Below are 18,682 nucleotides of genomic sequence, written 5' to 3'. Positions count from 1 at the left end.
TAGATAATCAAGTCAGCAGCAGCGCCTAATATGTTGTTCTTTTAGCACAAAGACAAAAATATATCAAACAAACAAAGGCAATGAGGGGACAAGTGGCGGTTAGCTGGCCGTAACCTCTTACGGCACGATCCTTGCGGGGCGCGGGGCGCGGGGCGCGGGGTGCGGCGCACAATGGCCTCAACTACTAATGTTTACTTTAACTCGCTACGCGACAAAAGCCCGGAACTATTGTTTGTTGGAGAAGCTTTATGCCGCGACCCTCGCGCGCGACAATAGGTTATCCAACTTAAAAATATATTATACTCTTACTTACTGCCTGAAAGGCGAGGAAAGAGTGAATGAGATCGGTTTCCTGAAAATGAATGTTTTATGTGATAAAAGTAATTCAATAATTTTCTGCTACTACTGATTAAGTATCTACTATCTACCCACCTACCATGATTTAGCTTACATTTAGTTTAATTTTCAGTTATGATAATCCTGAATTAGTACTTACATAGATCAATTTCATCAGTGATCGACCTGTAAACTAGACACTGAAATGTATCTTCCCGATATCCTAAACAAAATCTGCTAAAGAATATTTTTAGATTCGCAAAAAAGAATAAAAGTTGTTTACAAAAATCTTGTCCACATTTTCCTAACGTGGGCGGACGGGGCGCTGGAGACTTGAAAATTATCCTTTTCACGAACGACCTTAAGCATAATAGAGAAAGCACTTAAGCGCCATTTTCTCAGCCTTTGAGTGGCGTAAGCGCGCTTTAGCGGCGGTCACATCTCGTGAGCTAGAAAATCAGCCATTAGAGACGAGTAGTAGGCTAGGCGGTATGTGCCAGGGCGGGCGGGCGGCGGGGCTAATGTGCCCACTGGGCGGCGCTAACAGCAATTAGGCTACATGCGGCCAAATGGATTGTGCATTACCGACGACATGGATTGATTTATTGGGGTTTTAGTGGTTAGTGGGAGTTGCCCACTTTATCCAAATATTTTGGCTAACGGCAAACAGTGAATCTATTCAATAATTTAGATTTATTTAATGGACTAATATTGTGTACCTACCTACGTCTATACTTGGGTAAATACAGACATTATCGTATAGCAGCTTCAATGAGTTTTACGTATTCAATGCGAACTTTACAAATAGCGTGACCTAATGTTGATGGTCTGGAATTGAAAAAGATTTATTGTTGAGTCATATCGAGTGGGCAATCAAAGTAGGTTTCAAGTAGGTTATATCGTGGGACTTCACAGGTCCAAGCAAATTGAAAAGTTATTTTTGGATCAATTCTTAGATATGGCATCGAAGCGGATATTTCTCTAGAAATCTGCTTGTTTATATTTCCATAACTCTGTTATACAAAAAGTCTGTACAAATTGGATCCACAAGAGCTTGATATTAAATTCATGTCCCTTAGATATCAGTGCTCTTTATCGACGTCTTTTTTGATATTCCTTTACGTAAAAGATGACATCTGTCAGTGGCCGGGCACCTACCGATCTATGAATAATAAATGCGGCCGCGTCGCCCGATTGGGGAAATTGAATTTTATAGTTCATAACACATTCGAGGACAGATGTCACAAAATGGCCGCTAGCCGGCGGCAATACGGCCGCGTAATCGAAATGTCAAATAGAAATCAAAATTAGGTCGATTGTAGTGTTAATAATTAAATAATGATGGGCTCTAGGTGGCGTGGGCAGGGGGCGGCGGCGCGGGGGCGCGGGACGGACACCTATTGTGATTAACCGAGTTACTTCTGTTTGGGTGGTCGATTATCGGTCCATTACGCCGAGTACACACACCGTCCCTTCGTCATTAAATTAGTCAGTGAACACTTACACTATCACCATACTCAACACAGGAAGATGTAGGTGGGTATACTTACATCGTCTAACCATCTATATGACGTTATGACGTACCCAAAGATACGCAAATACCTATAAATAAGTGAATAAAAAGCTAATTTCAAAGACTAAGCTAAGCTCAAGAATATCGAATAACACAACAATAATTGAATTTTGTCAACATCTGATACATTGCTGATTGATTCCCCCACAGTCGGCGCCCTGGCTTACAGAGATAGATAAATTCGCGTTATCCGTTTACATCATTAAATTTTATTAGTGGCAATACAATGGCGGCCAGCCGTGCGTCTTCAACGGAGGGGTTTCCGCGCGCGGTGCCGCCAATTCCCATTTCCTTTTGGCGCGAATTAAGCAGGCTATTAGGCTGCCCCCGAGACGTATGACGAATCGTAAAGCCAGCCGGACAATGCCGACACATTTACATGAGGATTCAACGATTTGCCATATTATTATTGTTACAAGCTATTTCCTCACATTTTCTTCTGCTAAATCGATTTCCGCAGGAAATATTAATGTGCGATGGACCGAGAGTAGAAAATATGTATGGGAGATAGTTTTTTTACAAGGGTCTGAAAGCTTCGTTTAGACTGATTGAAAGAGTATATACCTATATTTAATTTTATGCACATCATAGTGTCATTACTCTATTAGACGTCGTAGTACCTCACTACAAGACTAACATTATGTACCTAAGTAAGTTAATTTATAGTATCTGTATACTATAGGTTCATCATCATCATCATCATCATCATCACAACTCATCACGTCCCCACTGCAGGGGCACGGGTCTCCTTACAATGAAGGAAGGGTTTTTGGCCTTAGTCCACCAATCTGGCTTAGTGCCGGTTGGTGGACCCTAACACAAGCAAGGTTGTGCTGAGAGGTGGTCAATCCGATAGTCAGATGTTTTCAAGTTGCCCGAAAGCTAGCGTTTCTGACCGCTTCCTAAACAGCAATCGGTAGATAACAACCACTTGAAATCGGTCACCCATCCAATGAGAAATAGTGCCAATTGTGTTGCTTAACTTCAAGTATTAGTGGGATTAGAGGTTAGTATAAGCAAATTGCTTGGTAATTGCGAGGCAAACGGTACTTCAATCTGTTCATCACAATCACCATTCGATTAATTGAATTTACACGTAACAATCACGCATACTTGTGTCGTGTAATAGATAGATGGCGTGCTCCGTGGTTATTAGAGCGGGTAGTCTCATAATCTGTCATAAATGTCAAGCGAGCGGTGCGGGCGACGGGCCGCCTATTATGTCCACCGAATATCATTCCCCATAGTCATCTACGCAAGTGGCCGACACCGTCACCCATTGTTACGGGAAGTGTCACGCAATCACAACAGATTCTGAATACTAACTTGGAGAAACAGACATATTTCTGTAATTGACTTATTATTGGAATCAAGATAATGATCACAAATTATAGTTAGATGTTGGGTAATAACAATTTGTAATTACGTGGTGGTTAATGGAGGGGTTAGTTGAGGAAGTCGGTGTCCCTGACGATGGGTATGCCGTCCAGCTTGGAGACTTGTTTGAGGCGCGCGGCCACCAGGGTGCGCCACGTCTCCACGTCCGCCTGCGCCTCGCACAGCGGGTTGCCCGTGAAGTTTATGTCTTTCAGGGCTGGGCAGTCCTGGAAAAGGTTTGTTGAGTAAGTACAAAGTTAAGAGGAAGCGATTAAGGGATTTCAGGCGAAAAAAGTTGCAAAAGGATGTTGATGACGAAGATGATCTGTCAAATATGACAATTTGAAAGTTGAAACAATCATGGTTGGTAGTATACGAGTAGTGCCACAAACTTATCTGTTCCGGTGACAGCTCACGTAAATGTGTAATATTTCTTCATTCTATAAGATTTTAAGTTTGCCAGTAGTGGTAATTCGCTCTTGTGGTTTCAATAAACCCATCTAATCTATATCAATATATAATTCATTAGTAAATAATGAGATATGTATCAATTTAGTTCGCTCTCACCGGAACAGATAAGTTTGTGGCGCTGTACATGGATGTGTGGAGTCAATATCATCAATAAGGCAGAAAGGAAGGGTAAATTTACAAACCTGTAAGCGGTTAAACTCTGCCCATTCTTTGATCATATTGTGCGAGATATAGAAAACACGTAGGCGTTTCATAGCCCCTATCCCTTTCAGCTTATCTATTATGTTGTAACTTATCCATAATTCTTCCAGTGTATCAGCAACAGTTTCCTGCAAAACAATGGTTTGAATAGCTTTCATATCGTTTATTAATTAATATTTAGGTAGTTCCTATAAACTATCTTTATATTCAGCAAATCCTGCATAAACTATTTATTTAAAATCTATGATACAAAAGTTAAACGTCGTAAAGCTTACAATGCCAGCTATAGATTTGATGTTATTTCTTCCTAAAGCAAGTATTTTCAGATTCTTCATTCCAGCTATTCCGGCTATTTTATCGATCATGTTCGACGACAAACTGAGTTTCCTGAAAGAAAGCATGCATAAAAGTATATTATGTAGATATAACTTCAGATAGTACTGAAGGAGCAAGCTATGGCAGCAATTAGGCATTTCGGTGTAACTTTTGTACTGATAAATCTTATAATTATATCAACGACCATCTATGCTTGCTAACGATAATGGGTGCGACATGGACCTACACCACTTAGAATCTAAGCGCCGGATTTAATTTTTTTCATGAGAATCGTTGATATTATCGGGTTCAAATCTGTCTTTCTAAGCGCGAACTAAGTATTAAAAACAACGCAAACAAGCAATACTCGCAAGCGACGAGCGTGGAGAGCGCGGCGTCCATCTTCTCCACGGGGGGCCACTGGAACTGCAGCTCCACCTCGCGCGCCTCCGCCGCCGCCGCCCCATGCGCCTTCTCCCACAGCGCGATGGCGTCTTTGCAGCTTGTGGCCTCGACATGACTGTCAGCTATCAGCGGCTATCAGCTTTGGTATTGCCAAAGCTAGAAGTAAAGTTTGCACGACACAAAAGTTTTAAGTAACCTATCTAACAACAAAAAAATACACGAGAATCTGAACTGCCTAAGCATGAACTAAGCATCTGAAATATACGCAACTTATCAATGATGAAGCACCAACGAACACTTGCGCTACGCTTACCTACCCACACCTAGGTGACCTAGGTATCTAGCTAAAATGATGTAATAAGAATCGCAGAATCTAATTCAAAGCCATCTAAGCCAAGCAAGCAGCGTCCAATACTCGCAAGCGGTGAGCGTGGAGAGCGCGGCGTCCATCTTCTCCACGGGGGGCCACTGGAACTGCAGCTCCACCTCGCGCGCCTCCGCCGCCGCCGCCCCGTGCGCCTTCTCCCACAGCGCGATGGCGTCTTTGCAGGTCGTGGGCTTCGACATCACTACGGCTATGCTGGTATTGCCTAAATTAGAAGTAAGGTTTGCACGACACAAAAGTTTTAACCTATCTAACAAAAAATAATAGTTACACGAGAATCTGAACTGCCTAAGCGTGAACTAAGCATCTGAAAGCAACGCAACTTGTCAACTGATAAAGCACCAACGAACCCCAGCCCTACGCTTACCTATATACCCACACCTAGGTATCTAGCTAAAATGAATCGCAGAATCTAATTCAAAGCCGTAGCCGCCTAATCGTGAGCTAAGCAAAAGCAGCGTCCAATACTCGCAAGCGGTGAGCGTGGAGAGCGCGGCGTCCATCTTCTCCACGGGGGGCCACTGGAACTGCAGCTCCACCTCGCGCGCCTCCGCCGCCGCCGCCCCGTGCGCCTTCTCCCACAGCGCGATGGCGTCTTTGCAGGTCGTGGGCTTCGACATGACTATCAGCTATGAGCGGCTATGAGTAGGTCGTTGGCTTCGACATGATTACAGCTATCAGCTTTGGTTCCCATTGCCTTAATTAGAACTATAAAGTTTGCACGACACAAAAGTTTTTAAGGTTTGCTTTTGTTTTTGTAAAAAAGCGCGATGGCGTCCTTGCAGCTCATGGCCCCCATGGGCTACCTAAAAAGCTAAAATACATAGAATCTGAACTGCCTAAGCTTGAACTAAACATCTGAAAGCAACATAACCTGTCAACTGGTAATGATAAAGCACCAACGAGCACCTGCGCTACGCTTACCTACCCACACCTAACTACCTAGGTATCTAACCAAAATAATGTCATGAGAATCAGCCGTCTAAATCGTGAAGTAAGCAGCGTCCAATACTCGCAAGCGGCGAGCGTGGAGAGCGCGGCGTCCATCTTCTCCACGGGGGGCCACTGGAACTGCAGCTCCACCTCGCGCGCCTCCGCCGCCGCCGCCCCGTGCGCCTTCTCCCACAGCGCGATGGCGTCCTTGCAGGTCGTTGGCTTCGACATCACTACGGCTAGCTGCTTTAGTATTGGTATTGCGTAAATCAGAAGTAAAGTTTGCACGACAAAAAAAAATACACGAGAATCTGAACTGCCTAAGCGTGAACTAAGCATCTGAAAGCAACGTAACTTATCAACTGATAATGCACCAACGAACACTGGCGCTACGGTTACCTACCCACTCCTACCAGGTCTCCCTCACACGCCGACGTTGGCGCGTAGACGTAGTGAGTATCGTGACGCGGCCTACGGCGGTGACACTTGACGCAACCTACGGAGTAAATAGGAGACCCGAGCCTTACTAAGTAAAACTGTTGTCATGAGATGTGAACTAAACAAAGTCAGCAGCGTCCAATACTCGCAAGCGGTGAGCGTGGAGAGCGCGGCGTCCATCTTCTCCACGGGGGGCCACTGGAACTGCAGCTCCACCTCGCGCGCCTCCGCCGCCGCCGCCCCGTGCGCCTTCTCCCACAGCGCAATCGCATCCTTGCAGGTCGTGGGCTTCGACATCACTAATACGGCTTTTGGTATTGCCTAAGTTGGAAGTAAAGTTTGCACGACACAAAAGTTTTCAAGGATTGTTTGATTGTTTCTGTTTGTTTATTATGATTTTTATGTGTCAAAATGATGAAGTTTTATTTTTATAGTCATTGACTTATATTATACTTTTATAGTTTACTTATGGCACAGAATACTAACATTGGCATCGCGCTTCTTCATGGGGTACAGGGGTAAATCAGGGACCGCGGGATATTTCGGCGTATCCTTTCACCACACCAAGGTTGACCATGACCAACCCTAGATGCTCCCAGCAACCGACCCGTTAAAATGAAGGTAAGTACCTACTTATAAGTAAGTAACTAGGTAGAGAAAAAAATGTTACTATAATATAGCCAACCCTGTCGCCAACATTTCAAAGTTTCCACGCCCGATTCGACGCAGAATCATAATTCATGCGTGTTAAATGAACTTAAATAATCGCTGTGTGTTTAGGGGGCTTATGAAAACATAGCTTTTTGGATTACAAATATTTATTCCACTCGACGGAGCCGCTAGATGCTGCGGCCATAGAGCAGTACATTTGGGTCGCGTGGCGGCGCGTGCTGCCTCTCTATTTGTATCCGCGAAACGTGCGCACTTTGTATACAGACTATACAGAGGGTCGCGCTTGAGCTTGACACAACTTGGGCTCGTATTTGTAGAACTAATCTGAGGACTGAGTTATGTTATTAAAGTATATAGTTAACTACTTACCTATTATTAAGATGTGGCGGAAATTATGAAATTTACCGACGACTGCATTGCGTAATGTTTAGTTACTGGTTACTGTGTCGAAGGTTCCAGGTTCGACCCTCGACCGGGCTGGCCTACAGTCAGATATTGGTTTTCGGGTCTTGGGTCTTACCTACTTAAATGTTTGTAATGTGTCATATCTCCAAAGCACCTGCCAAGCGTGGAGATTATTGCCAAGGAATATGAATATGATGTTATTAAGTACTTCTCTAACGAGATAACCCTCCGTCTTGGAGGAGAGCCACATAACACCGGCTTTTTTACGGTTATGATTTTCAGTAATACCACCTGAATAATTATAATACCTACCTATTAGTTAGTAGCATGTTGTATTTATTCATAATAATTAAAAGACATTGAAAAACATAATTAGATATTATACAAAATTATACAAATAGCCCGCCCCAGGACGCACCCGACCCAAAGGTTCCCATCACGAGATCAGCATTACCGCGCTGCACTGCGAGGGAGATCCGCGCGCTTGTCATTTCCTCGATCCCTTAGACGACGCCCTAACTCTTTTATGAATGCCCTGCCCTGTGTTCCCCAGACCCCAGTTGTCTCCAATGCCCGAGGAACGAATACGTATGAGGTCATGAGTGCGCGGTATTTGCCACATTTCTGCCTTGCCGCTGCCTCCGCTGCTCCGCTACCACCTGAAACTTGCTTTTGAAAAATAAATCTTCGAATATCTCAAAGTAATATATGAAAATACATTTTATAAGCTTTTGATCCTCAAAATCATAACTCACCACTTCACCCTCAGAATAAAAACAACTCTACTAATATTTTCTGCTCTGTGAATGTTTATCTAAGTGTCATGTGTCAAGCATGCTGTCATCATAGCCTGTCATGTTCATGTGTGCGTATAACCTCAAAAATAGTTTTGATTTGTTTATGTATTAATATTTTAGATATTTACAGTGAACCATGGATGATTTACAATTAAATATTACAGTTTCTAAAAAGGTACGTATTATATTTGGCGGATTAAGGTCTAAGCTTACCCTAATTGTGTTTTTTACATGTATTTATTGTTGCAGGTTCCAAAGAAACAAACTGCCCATAATAAAAGTGCTAAAGAATTCAAGTTTGTCTCAAAACCAGAGTTTACTGGTAAGACAATCGCCAGAAAAAGGCCCCAGAATCTTATTCACCAACAGGGGTACGGAAAAAAGCATGATGGAGAGCCTCAAAATAAGGTTGCTAAGGTTGCAGAGCCTCAAGAAAAATCAAGTGAGACTTCCAGTAATTTGCGTGATTTAAGTGAAAATAAAGGAAAATTTCATGGGAAAAACTACCAACACCTCAGTGATGATATCCAGCTGAAGCAGAAACCTAGAAGTGGTGGGTGGATATCTTCACTATTCAAGAACAACCCTGGGGTGCCGCGGCTAGGACAGAGAGCCGTGAAGCCCCTTGTAGAAAAAGTGTTTACTGGGAAGAACTTCTCCGATTTGGATATACACCCGCACTGTGTTGCAAACTTGCAGCAGAACCTTAATTTAAAGGAAATGATGACAGTGCAACAGAAAGCTATTCCCGTCATCTTGCAAGGAAGAGATGTTTTAATAAGGTAATTATTAAAAATTATTAGACTACTTTACAATATGTAATTTACCTAAATATGCAGCGGTTAGAATATATACTTGCTGCTACACTGAGTTTGATTTCCATTTGTTTATTTCTAATCTTTAAAAACAGATTATGTTTTTATTTAATGTAATTTTGGTTATTATTTCAATATCCTTTCACTGTCACAAATTCCATGTATCATTTATGTATTGTATCAATATTTGCTGCTCATACTATGACTACAGGTACACAACATTAGTTATAACTTTGGCTCATAGGAAAAATTAAAAACTATCTTTTCTTATAAATAAAGGTCACAGACAGGGTCCGGTAAGACACTATCATATGCGCTTCCCATTATTGAAGGACTACAAGCAATAAGGCCCAAGATCAACCGGCATGACGGCATCAGAGTTGTGATAGTTGTGCCCACCAGGGAGCTCGCCGTACAGACTTATGAGTTGCTCATAAAACTGGTCAAGGTAAGGATTTACCAATTTATAAGTTATAAAAATATATGTATACAACATAATATAATATGTGATTAGTGACAAAGATAGACTGATTCAATCAGCCAAATCATATTATAAAAGTGTACAGTTTCCATGTGTTTAAAATTATAAGAGCTTGTTTTCAGTATAATTTAATTATTCAAGAACATAAACAGTATTTCATATTTAAATATATTATTGTGCTGTATTTTAGCCTTTCACATGGCTGGTGCCAGGACTTTTAAGTGGTGGTCAGAAAAGGAAGTCTGAAAAAGCAATATTGAGGAAAGGATTAAATGTGTTAGTGGGCACACCTGGGCGAATTAATGACCATCTGAGGCATACACAATCCTTGAATTTCTGTAAAACAGGGTAAGTAGGTAACAGTTAACTTATTTCATATTTTGTTGGGAAATTCTCATTTTTTTACAGTTTTGCTTGAAAAAATAGATATTGTACCAAATGAACTTTAAATTGAATTGCAAGTAACAGTCATACTTTATATTTTAGTTGCCTGGTATTAGATGAAGCTGATCGTTTACTAGACATGGGCTATGAAAAAGATGTAGCAGCCATAGTCAAAGCTATTGAAGACCATAAGAAGAATGCAGCCTATGATCCTATGGCTCTTGTCAAAAAAACATTTATTAAAAACCCAGATGAAGAGGGAGGTGAAGAAGTTCCTGATGATAAAAGCGGTGAAGAAAAATATAAACATCATTTAACTGAAATATTTCTTTCAAAAGAAAGACAAACAATATTGCTATCTGCTACACTTACTAAGGTAACCGTAACTGTTCCCAATGTTAAGCCTCAGTTAATAAACATGAATAATTAATGAAAATAGTATTCCAGTTTTGCCATTGATTTTAACATTTGTTTTGTAATTTTAGGCTGTTGAAAATTTAGCAGGAATTACAATGGTAGACCCAGTGTTTATAGATACATCTGAGGGTCGAGCTGTCATTGCAGACTCTTTAAACCCCAAACTAGACAAACCCGGAAATGTTACTAAAGTCAGTGAACCTACTAAGAAGAAAGAGAAAGTTGTAAAAGAAGAATCTATGGAAGAAGATGATGAAAGTACAGCTACAAAAGAAGTTGAAAAAGAAGAGAAGAGAGGAGGTATGTAGTATTTTATTGATTATTTGATTTTATCTAATGTACCAGTATTTATCTATATAATCGCTTTAAGCGATAAGACCGCCATTTTTGTACATAGTTTATAGTATTTAAGTTATGTAAGTTTCTTTTATGTGTGTGTGTACAAATAAAGAATATTCTATCTATCTATCTATAATATTATTATAGCAACCACGGTTTTTTTATCATTTAGGACTCAATCACGCAGATTTGATCACTGATGCCACCAAACTAAATAAGAAGAAAACGAAAGTACCAGCCACTGCTGCTGAAGATAGCGACAGTGACTCGGACTACGAATACTTCAAAGTCCAAAAAGAACTTGAAACGAAAAAGGGAACAGTTGACATGGACACTGACGAAGAAGAGGAACACCAGAAAGTGAACACATTTAATGACGCTTTAAAATCTGCAATCCAAGAGGATGAGTTGGTTCTGCCATCGTCAGTCAATCAGACATTCATGGTAGTCCCAATGAAGTTGAGGCTAGTGACTCTGTGTGCTCTCATAGTGGAACATTGCGTCAACAACAAGAAGGGCGGTAAAATGATTGTGTTCATGGCCACATTGGAGATGGTGGACTACCACTCGGAGCTGATAGAGACAGTGTTGACGGGGGAGAAGGTGAAGGTTAAGAAGAAAGACAATAAAAAGTCAAAGAAGAAAAAGTCTGACGACCAAAGTGATGAGGTAAGTAACTAAGTGGGAAATGTCCCTAATACTTTTCCTCTTACGTGTCGGTAACTAAAAGCCACAATATAAACAGACTCTTCGTTTTACTGCGCGCGTTTCAATATGCCTTATGTGTACACGCTCTATCTCGTGATAAAACAAACCGACTGCTCTCGTTCGTTTTTCTGTGTAAAGCTAGCCTAACCCTCCTTCCCCTCAGGACTCGTCCTCATCAGACTCGGACTTCGCAGCCGACTACCAGCAGGAGGGCTCGCTGGTCCCCGTAGAGCTGGAGATGTTCAGCCTGCACGGCTCCATGCCGCACGAGCGTCGCATGGAGGTCTTCAAGCAGTTCCGGCTGGCCAAGCGGGGCGTGCTCATTTGTACCGTGAGTGGCTTTTGTGTTTACTTACTTGTAGGATTAAAGGGGGGGGGGGGGGTAAATGGGGGTAAAATTTATATGTATGTACTCTGAACTCTGCATAATGGTGTGTTATGTTGGACTGAGTATCTATATGCGCTGACGCGTTATTTCTATTCTCTTCCTCATAGTAGTGTTACGGGTTTCATATACGCTTACGAAGTGAAAAGTAAAACAGATCAGTGTTTAGTACGCAACAAAACTTCCTTATCTATCGTATTACAGAGCAGAAATCATTGTAATTAGCTTCACTCGGATTGAAAAGGCGATATTAATTTATCAATTCCGATACACTGTATGACATAATATTATAGCGGCCCAGCATACCGTTACCGACATATTTCATGTCGGTACTTTCTAAATAAATGTAATCACAATTAAAGTTATAAGCTACCACATCGCGGCATTGTAAATGCTACTTAATTCATGTTGAAGACGTATTAGTTGGACTATTCATCACTCGGCGGCCATCTTTGTGCCGCGGCGGCCGCGCCCGCGCACAATACGCGTCGATTAACTACTATTATTACTATTTATTGCATCACAAGCGCCGCCGCAGCACCTCGGACTCTCTTTGAGGGAGAATGTGAGCTACTGATTGTATAGCAGCCGTAATGGTGTTCAATCCACCTATAATACTTTTCGGTTTATTTGTGTCTGCTGAGTGTGAAACAATCATTATAGGCGTGAACTATGCCGACTGATGCGGCGAATGATGGATGAGTATTGTAAAAAGTCCAAGAGATCAGAAACGGATCGGTTCCCATCAAGCTATTAGGACGTAACCTTGAAGCCTTTGACTTTATGCTGAAGTATTGTAATTAAATCATTAGAGACCCTTTTTTGCATCTCCATACCCTTATCCAGTTTCCCAACGTAATAAGTATTTGGTTTTAACCTATACCTACCTGGTTTAATTATTATAAACTTGATTAGGCATCGAATGGTATGACTGATGAATAAAAGCTAAAGGTGTTCTACGCTTACCATCATCCAATACGCAGGTATCCATTGCAGTGCTGACTATAGGTCTATCCTGTCCTGATGAGCTACACTCTTCAGCCACTACCGAGTCAAAAAGCTGCTCGATTAGCCTGTTCAATTACACCAGATTATCTCCAATAAGGACATCTTCTGTACATCGCATGGGCGTATTGCTCAGCGCAATCTCATTGGCTACCCCGCAGTATCGTGGTTAACGTGTGTACTGTCGGCAGGACGTGGCGGCGCGCGGGATCGACGTGCCTCGCGTGGACCTGGTGCTGCAGTACTGCGCGCCCGCCTCCGCCACCGACTACGTGCACAGGTAACGTGGGCGGCGTGGGTGACGTGGGTACTGTCAGAGGTAACGTGGGGCGGCGTGGGTCACGAGGGTACTGTCAGAGGTAACGTGGGGCGGCGTGGGTCACGTGGGTACTGTCAGAGGTAACGTGGGGCGGCGTGGGTCACGTGGGTACTGTCAGAGGTAACGTGGGGCGGCGTGGGTCACGTGGGTACTGTCAGAGGTAACGTGGGGCGGCGTGGGTCACGTGGGTACTGTCAGAGTTAACGTGGGGCGGCGTGGGTCACGTGGGTACTGTCAGAGGTAACGTGGGGCGGCGTGGGTCACGTGGGTACTGTCGGCAGGATGTGACAGCGACACACGTCAATATGTGACGTGGTCTGACCAGTTTGTGCAGTGTAAGATTAAAGTTTCATACAAAATTACAGGCGGATAAAGCAGGTTTTGTACTCCATATTCTAGCCAATGAGGTACTATTGTAACCTGAAAAGGTCTTGAGAATGGCGTCACTTTAAATGCAATTTGCGCGAAGAAAATCATTGAATTGACAGCGCTGGCATTTTCAAAACATTTGCTTTAATTTAATTACACATATAATGATCCTTTTCCAATAACGAAACTAACAGCTCACGGTATTCCTGTCTACAGGGTGGGCCGCACGGGGCGCGCGACTGCGGTGGGAGCGGCCGTGCTGATGCTGCTGCCCAGCGAGACCGACTTCGTCAGGTATCTCGAGGAGAAGCGGATACGGTGAGCAAATACATTGGCATTCATGACCATCTTTTTTGTTTTTGTTTTAAGGCGACCTAATACACAGAAGCAAAAACCATATGTTATGCAGTTTAGGTTCAACTGCTATTTAAATTAACATTACTTACTTACTTGCAATTGCAAATAGGTACAAGAGCCTATAAACTGTTTAGTAGTCTAGGTCTAGGGCCCTATCATTTCAATAATCAGCGTCATTGAAACGCCGCATTTATCATGGTTTTAACGGAACCTCTTCTCAATGGTTATCGATCGTACATCCCCATAATACCCTTAATGTTTGTCTCCCAGTCTCCGCCAATCGGACGAGAGCAGCGCACTAGAAGCCCTGCGCTCAGTGGCGGTGGCCACCACCACGCCGCGCGCCGCCGTGGCCGTGCAGGCGCGCCTCGAGGCCACCGCGCACAGTAACCGCGACTGGCTCGCCCGCGCCAGCAGAGGTACCTACACACATACACATGTACCTAAACACAACCTGAAGCAGTACATAGATGGACAAGGGAGTCTTACGTATGACAAAATCCTTGATCGTAGTGTAGGCGACACTCAAGGATTTTGTCATTATGTAAGCTTTATTAATTAATTGCAGCGCACCCTTTCGTTATATTTAAAATATACTGAGTAAAACGCTTTGAAATTAATTAAATCAATGTTTTATTATCGCGCACACACATGGTTATTAACAGTCCAAATAGAAAGAGACAGAGATAGGGGTGCGTTCCAATATCAGTACACGGTACGAGGAGTGCGTTGCAATATCAGTATACCACAATATTCATTAATGAATATCTGAGACTATACTATACTACACTATATAATTTGTTTTTACTAGCTTTCCATAGCCATTTAATCTGTCTAGGGTGTATAGCTTCCACATACCAAATTTCACGAACATAAACGTTCGCGTTTATAATACACTCATTGCTTGTGAGGTTTCAGTGACACATCGAACGGCAATGGCAGATGTAACTTATTCATTGCTCGCGAGTGTATTACTAGGATTTAACCACATACCAACCGTCCACGCAGCCTACACCTCCTGGGTGCGGTTCTACTCGGGATACCCGCGCGACGTGCGAGAACATCTCGACGCTCGCAAGCTGCACCTCGGCCACGCCGCCAAGGCCTTCGCCCTGCGCGACACGCCCGCCGCTCTCGCGAAGAGGACCAAGAATGACCCGGAGCTGCAGAAGGAGAAGCCCAAGAACAGGCTGACGGTGCATGAGGAGGAAGAGAAGAAAAGGCCCGGGTAAGTTGATAGGCTGGTTGATTTGCATTGCTAGAAAATACTTGGATTCGGCAGTCCCCGGTGCAGGGGTCCGTTATCGACGTAGATAAACCTCATTCACAGACATTGAAGTATATATAATGTACTAGCTCATAATAGACAGTAAACGTATAGTACCGTAAAGTAGGTTAAGTAAAGTTTATCGTCGTGGACAACGGGCGTACGGGCCCGGGCACTCATAAAATTCCACCCTGTATTGGTATGCGAAGCAAATAATGTATTTACCCATAGTGAATAAAGTGAATGTAGGGTGGAATTTCATTAGTGAACTTATCGACAGCCGCCATTCGATGTAACGATATGTCATTGAAAAGATATTCTAAATTTGATTAATCTTTATTAAATTAATTCGCAATTAGCTAAAATCAATTATCATTTGTTATCAGATTTGTATTTCCCAACCCGTGTTTGCAAATAGTTTGCGCACGTTAATCTTCGTACAGGCCACCCGACATTTATATCACATCTGCATTTCCTAACCCTCGTCACCTCCCCACACTCCCCAGGTTCCCCCGCGTGAAAGTGGGCTCCCTCGCCAAGTTGACCAACAAGCAGAGCTCCATGCACACGGCCAGCGAGTTCGACAGCGGCCTCGAGCCCGTGGACCACCAGCCCAAGCGGAACAAGAAGAAAAACAAGTGACAGTAAAGAGGTTATTATATACTTCTTGAGGTTTGACGTTTCAACTACTTGATGTAAAGTTAACCTCCTTGTTACTGATGGTGAGAGTCTGGTTTGTTTGAGGTTGTCGTGTATTTTTTGTTGTTCTTTATGTACAGTGCCACAAACTTATCTGTTCCGGTGACAGCTCACGTAAATGTGTAATATTTCTTCATTCTATAAGATTTTAAGTTTGCCAGTAGTGGTAATTCGCTCTTGTGGTTTCAATAAACCCATCTAATCTATATCAATATATAATTCATTAGTAAATAATGAGGTATGGATCAATTTAGTTTGCTCTCACCGGAACAGATAAGTTTGTCGCACTGTACATTATTCTCAATGGCCAGTGTCCGTGTACAAAGAACATTCTGTTACAGTGCCACAAACTTATCTGTTCCGGTGACAGCTCACGAAAATGTGTAATATTTCTTCATTCTATAAGATTTTAAGTTTGCCAGTAGTGGTAATTCGCTCTTGTGGTTTCAATAAACCCATCTAATCTATATCAATATATAATTCATTAGTAAATAATGAGGTATGGATCAATTTAGTTTGCTCTCACCGGAACAGATAAGTTTGTCGCACTGTACATTATTCTCAATGGCCAGTGTCCGTGTACAAAGAACATTCTGTTACAGTGCCACAAACTTATCTGTTCCGGTGACAGCTCACGAAAATGTGTAATATTTCTTCATTCTATAAGATTTTAAGTTTGCCAGTAGTGGTAATTCGCTCTTGTGGTTTCAATAAACCCATCTAATCTATATCAATATATAATTCATTAGCAAATAATGAGATATGGATCAATTTAGTTCGCTCTCACCGGAACAGATAAGTTTGTCGCACTATAATCTAATGTACTTTTTACATTTTGTCTAGTCTAGTCTGATCTATGATCATGAACTCGACAGCTTTAATGAAGAGAGAATGCGATAACTATTAATAAATCAGAAGTATAACATCTACTTACGTATCTTAAGACAAATATAGTGTAAAAACTGTTGTAAATAAATGAAAGGTAATACAATAAACTAAAGTATGTTATTTATTATTTAAGAGGAAAAACCTAAGTTGTCGAAGAGGATGGTGTGACGAATAAAAGATGGCCGTCGTCCAAAATTCAAATTCCAATCGCGAGTGGAGTTAATGCAGGCTCCGGCCGGCGGCCGCGGCTACCGTTTTCGTAACATTTCTGACTCGGGAGTGACTCGGATGAAAAATGATTTTAAACCATTACCGCGCCCGTCCGGGCTTTTGATATTTAAATTTTTTTCAAGCGGCCGTCATTAAGCCGGGATGATTTGCGAATTTTGCCCCAACGCGCTTTTTGTATGTCTGAACGAGTTTTTTGTAGTTCTCATTTAGGACGTTTTTATTGCTGCATAATGACAAATTAAAATACTATTGTGTGGCTCTTTCATGCTTTAATCTCCGAGCTTCTTCAGGCTCAAGCCCTTCATTATGGGGATGCTCTAAGGTACTTCATTATTGGTGACGAATAATGCCATGACTCTTGATGTGAAAGTGGCATTCTGAGCTTCTTGCGATCTTGTCATTTATTGGGTAGTGAGCATTATATTTTGTACTATAGGTACATGTATTTACTTATTATGGAATTATATTGCTAGCTGGTTACTATAAAACGTGAGAAATTAAATAGTCCTTCGTAATTTCAGTGGAAATCCGAAAACTTACTTATCCAGATTCACTCTACCATTCTCATAATGTGCTCCCGATACTGTATCAATAATGTGTAACGTTTGTTGTGTAAACTGCGTACATTGTGCGGGCTTCGCGCGTCATTACGCGCCACATTTGCATGCGCCGAGCGCCAAACCTCGTGAAAATGCCCATTCATTAGCATCAGTTCTACTGAAAAATGGTTTTTGGCAACCATTTTCAGCCTGACGGCCATGTTAACACGGCTGTTGAACGGAACTATTAACATCGCCAAAACCGTTATGTTTCGACTATAATCTCAATTACTAGTGACCGTATCTGGGCCACAACTAATGTACTCACCAAAACTTGTTATTGCCTAAATTGTCTGCTGGTGGATTCGGAAGCACACAATGAGAGATTAGATTAATATTCGCGAGGTGGCGGCGGTGTGATTGATGTGAGCAAGTGTATCGTATTAAATGAGTTTGTGCCGGCTTAGTGGCTGCTTTGACGGAGGAATTCCTTCTATAGAAGCAGTGGTCGGCACTCAATTCGGTAGTACAATACAATGAGTGTGCACCGCGCCTGGTGGCCCCGCGCCGCAGAGACAAAGATTAAAAGCTACACGGAGGCTTTCATACATCCCCTTGGTCATGGATCAGCAACGTTGCTTTATGTTATATTCGGTACGATGCATAGGTCCTAATAGCCTTCTCAGTAATACATAACCGCAGTTCCGCGAAACTGTAAATATTTGTCTATGCTCATTGCTGAAACGCCGCAGCCGCACCTGTTGTTGTGCCATTGCTAGAACGTAGATGATATTTACAATACCTATATAAATATAATCCAAAATATCTACAGATTGCAAAAGCACTCTATACACTTTTTGGTATCTAGTGTTTTTGTGTAGGTATCACATTTAGCAGCGTTTCATTTCAACCCCCTGAAACGAAGTGGCTCACCTAGGCCCGGCGTTCCTACTCTATGCTCCGACAGTCAAACGCGCCGCGTCACGACCCACCGAATTATGAGCACAAAACGTCGTTGATACCGAATATTCCATATAAATATTGAGCTAATCGCCCTTTCAATGAAGCGGCCCGCTTTTTATTAATAATTGATCGCAGAGCGGCGAGTCATGCGCCGTATTGTGCCCTCTATACGAACATATTTTTTGCTCCAGCTTGAACTTATTAATGA

General features: G+C 42.3%; 2 protein-coding genes across 3 annotated transcripts; one reads left to right on the top strand and one right to left on the bottom strand.

Moving 5' to 3' along the window:
* Positions 1–3,252: 3,252 nt before the first annotated feature.
* LOC105386142 (dynein axonemal light chain 1) lies at positions 3,253–6,817 on the bottom strand. 2 transcript variants are annotated; one of them, XM_048625959.1, is made up of 4 exons: positions 6,580–6,817; positions 4,234–4,345; positions 3,940–4,086; positions 3,253–3,513 (listed from the first exon to the last, which is right to left on the bottom strand). In XM_048625959.1, the coding sequence occupies exons 1-4, from the start codon at positions 6,729–6,731 to the stop codon at positions 3,355–3,357; spliced, it is 570 nt and encodes a 189-aa protein (XP_048481916.1). In that variant the 5' UTR covers positions 6,732–6,817; the 3' UTR covers positions 3,253–3,354. The 2 variants fall into 2 exon arrangements, with proteins under 2 accessions (XP_048481916.1, XP_048481915.1); XM_048625958.1 differs by lacking the exon at positions 6,580–6,817 and adding an exon at positions 5,094–5,258.
* A 1,534-nt stretch (positions 6,818–8,351) lies between these two features.
* Positions 8,352–15,851, top strand: LOC105386174 (probable ATP-dependent RNA helicase DDX31). Its single transcript, XM_011556680.3, has 13 exons — positions 8,352–8,483; positions 8,558–9,090; positions 9,403–9,571; positions 9,795–9,952; positions 10,091–10,364; positions 10,474–10,705; positions 10,917–11,413; positions 11,616–11,783; positions 13,034–13,122; positions 13,747–13,848; positions 14,158–14,306; positions 14,896–15,115; positions 15,661–15,851. The coding sequence occupies exons 1-13, from the start codon at positions 8,445–8,447 to the stop codon at positions 15,794–15,796; spliced, it is 2,766 nt and encodes a 921-aa protein (XP_011554982.3). The 5' UTR covers positions 8,352–8,444; the 3' UTR covers positions 15,797–15,851.
* The last annotated feature ends 2,831 nt before the right edge of the window (positions 15,852–18,682 follow it).

This window comes from Plutella xylostella, chromosome 15, assembly GCF_932276165.1.
Source record: "Plutella xylostella chromosome 15, ilPluXylo3.1, whole genome shotgun sequence".
Classification (NCBI taxonomy): Eukaryota; Metazoa; Arthropoda; class Insecta; order Lepidoptera; family Plutellidae; genus Plutella; species Plutella xylostella.
This window is presented reverse-complemented; position numbering and strand designations above follow the sequence as displayed.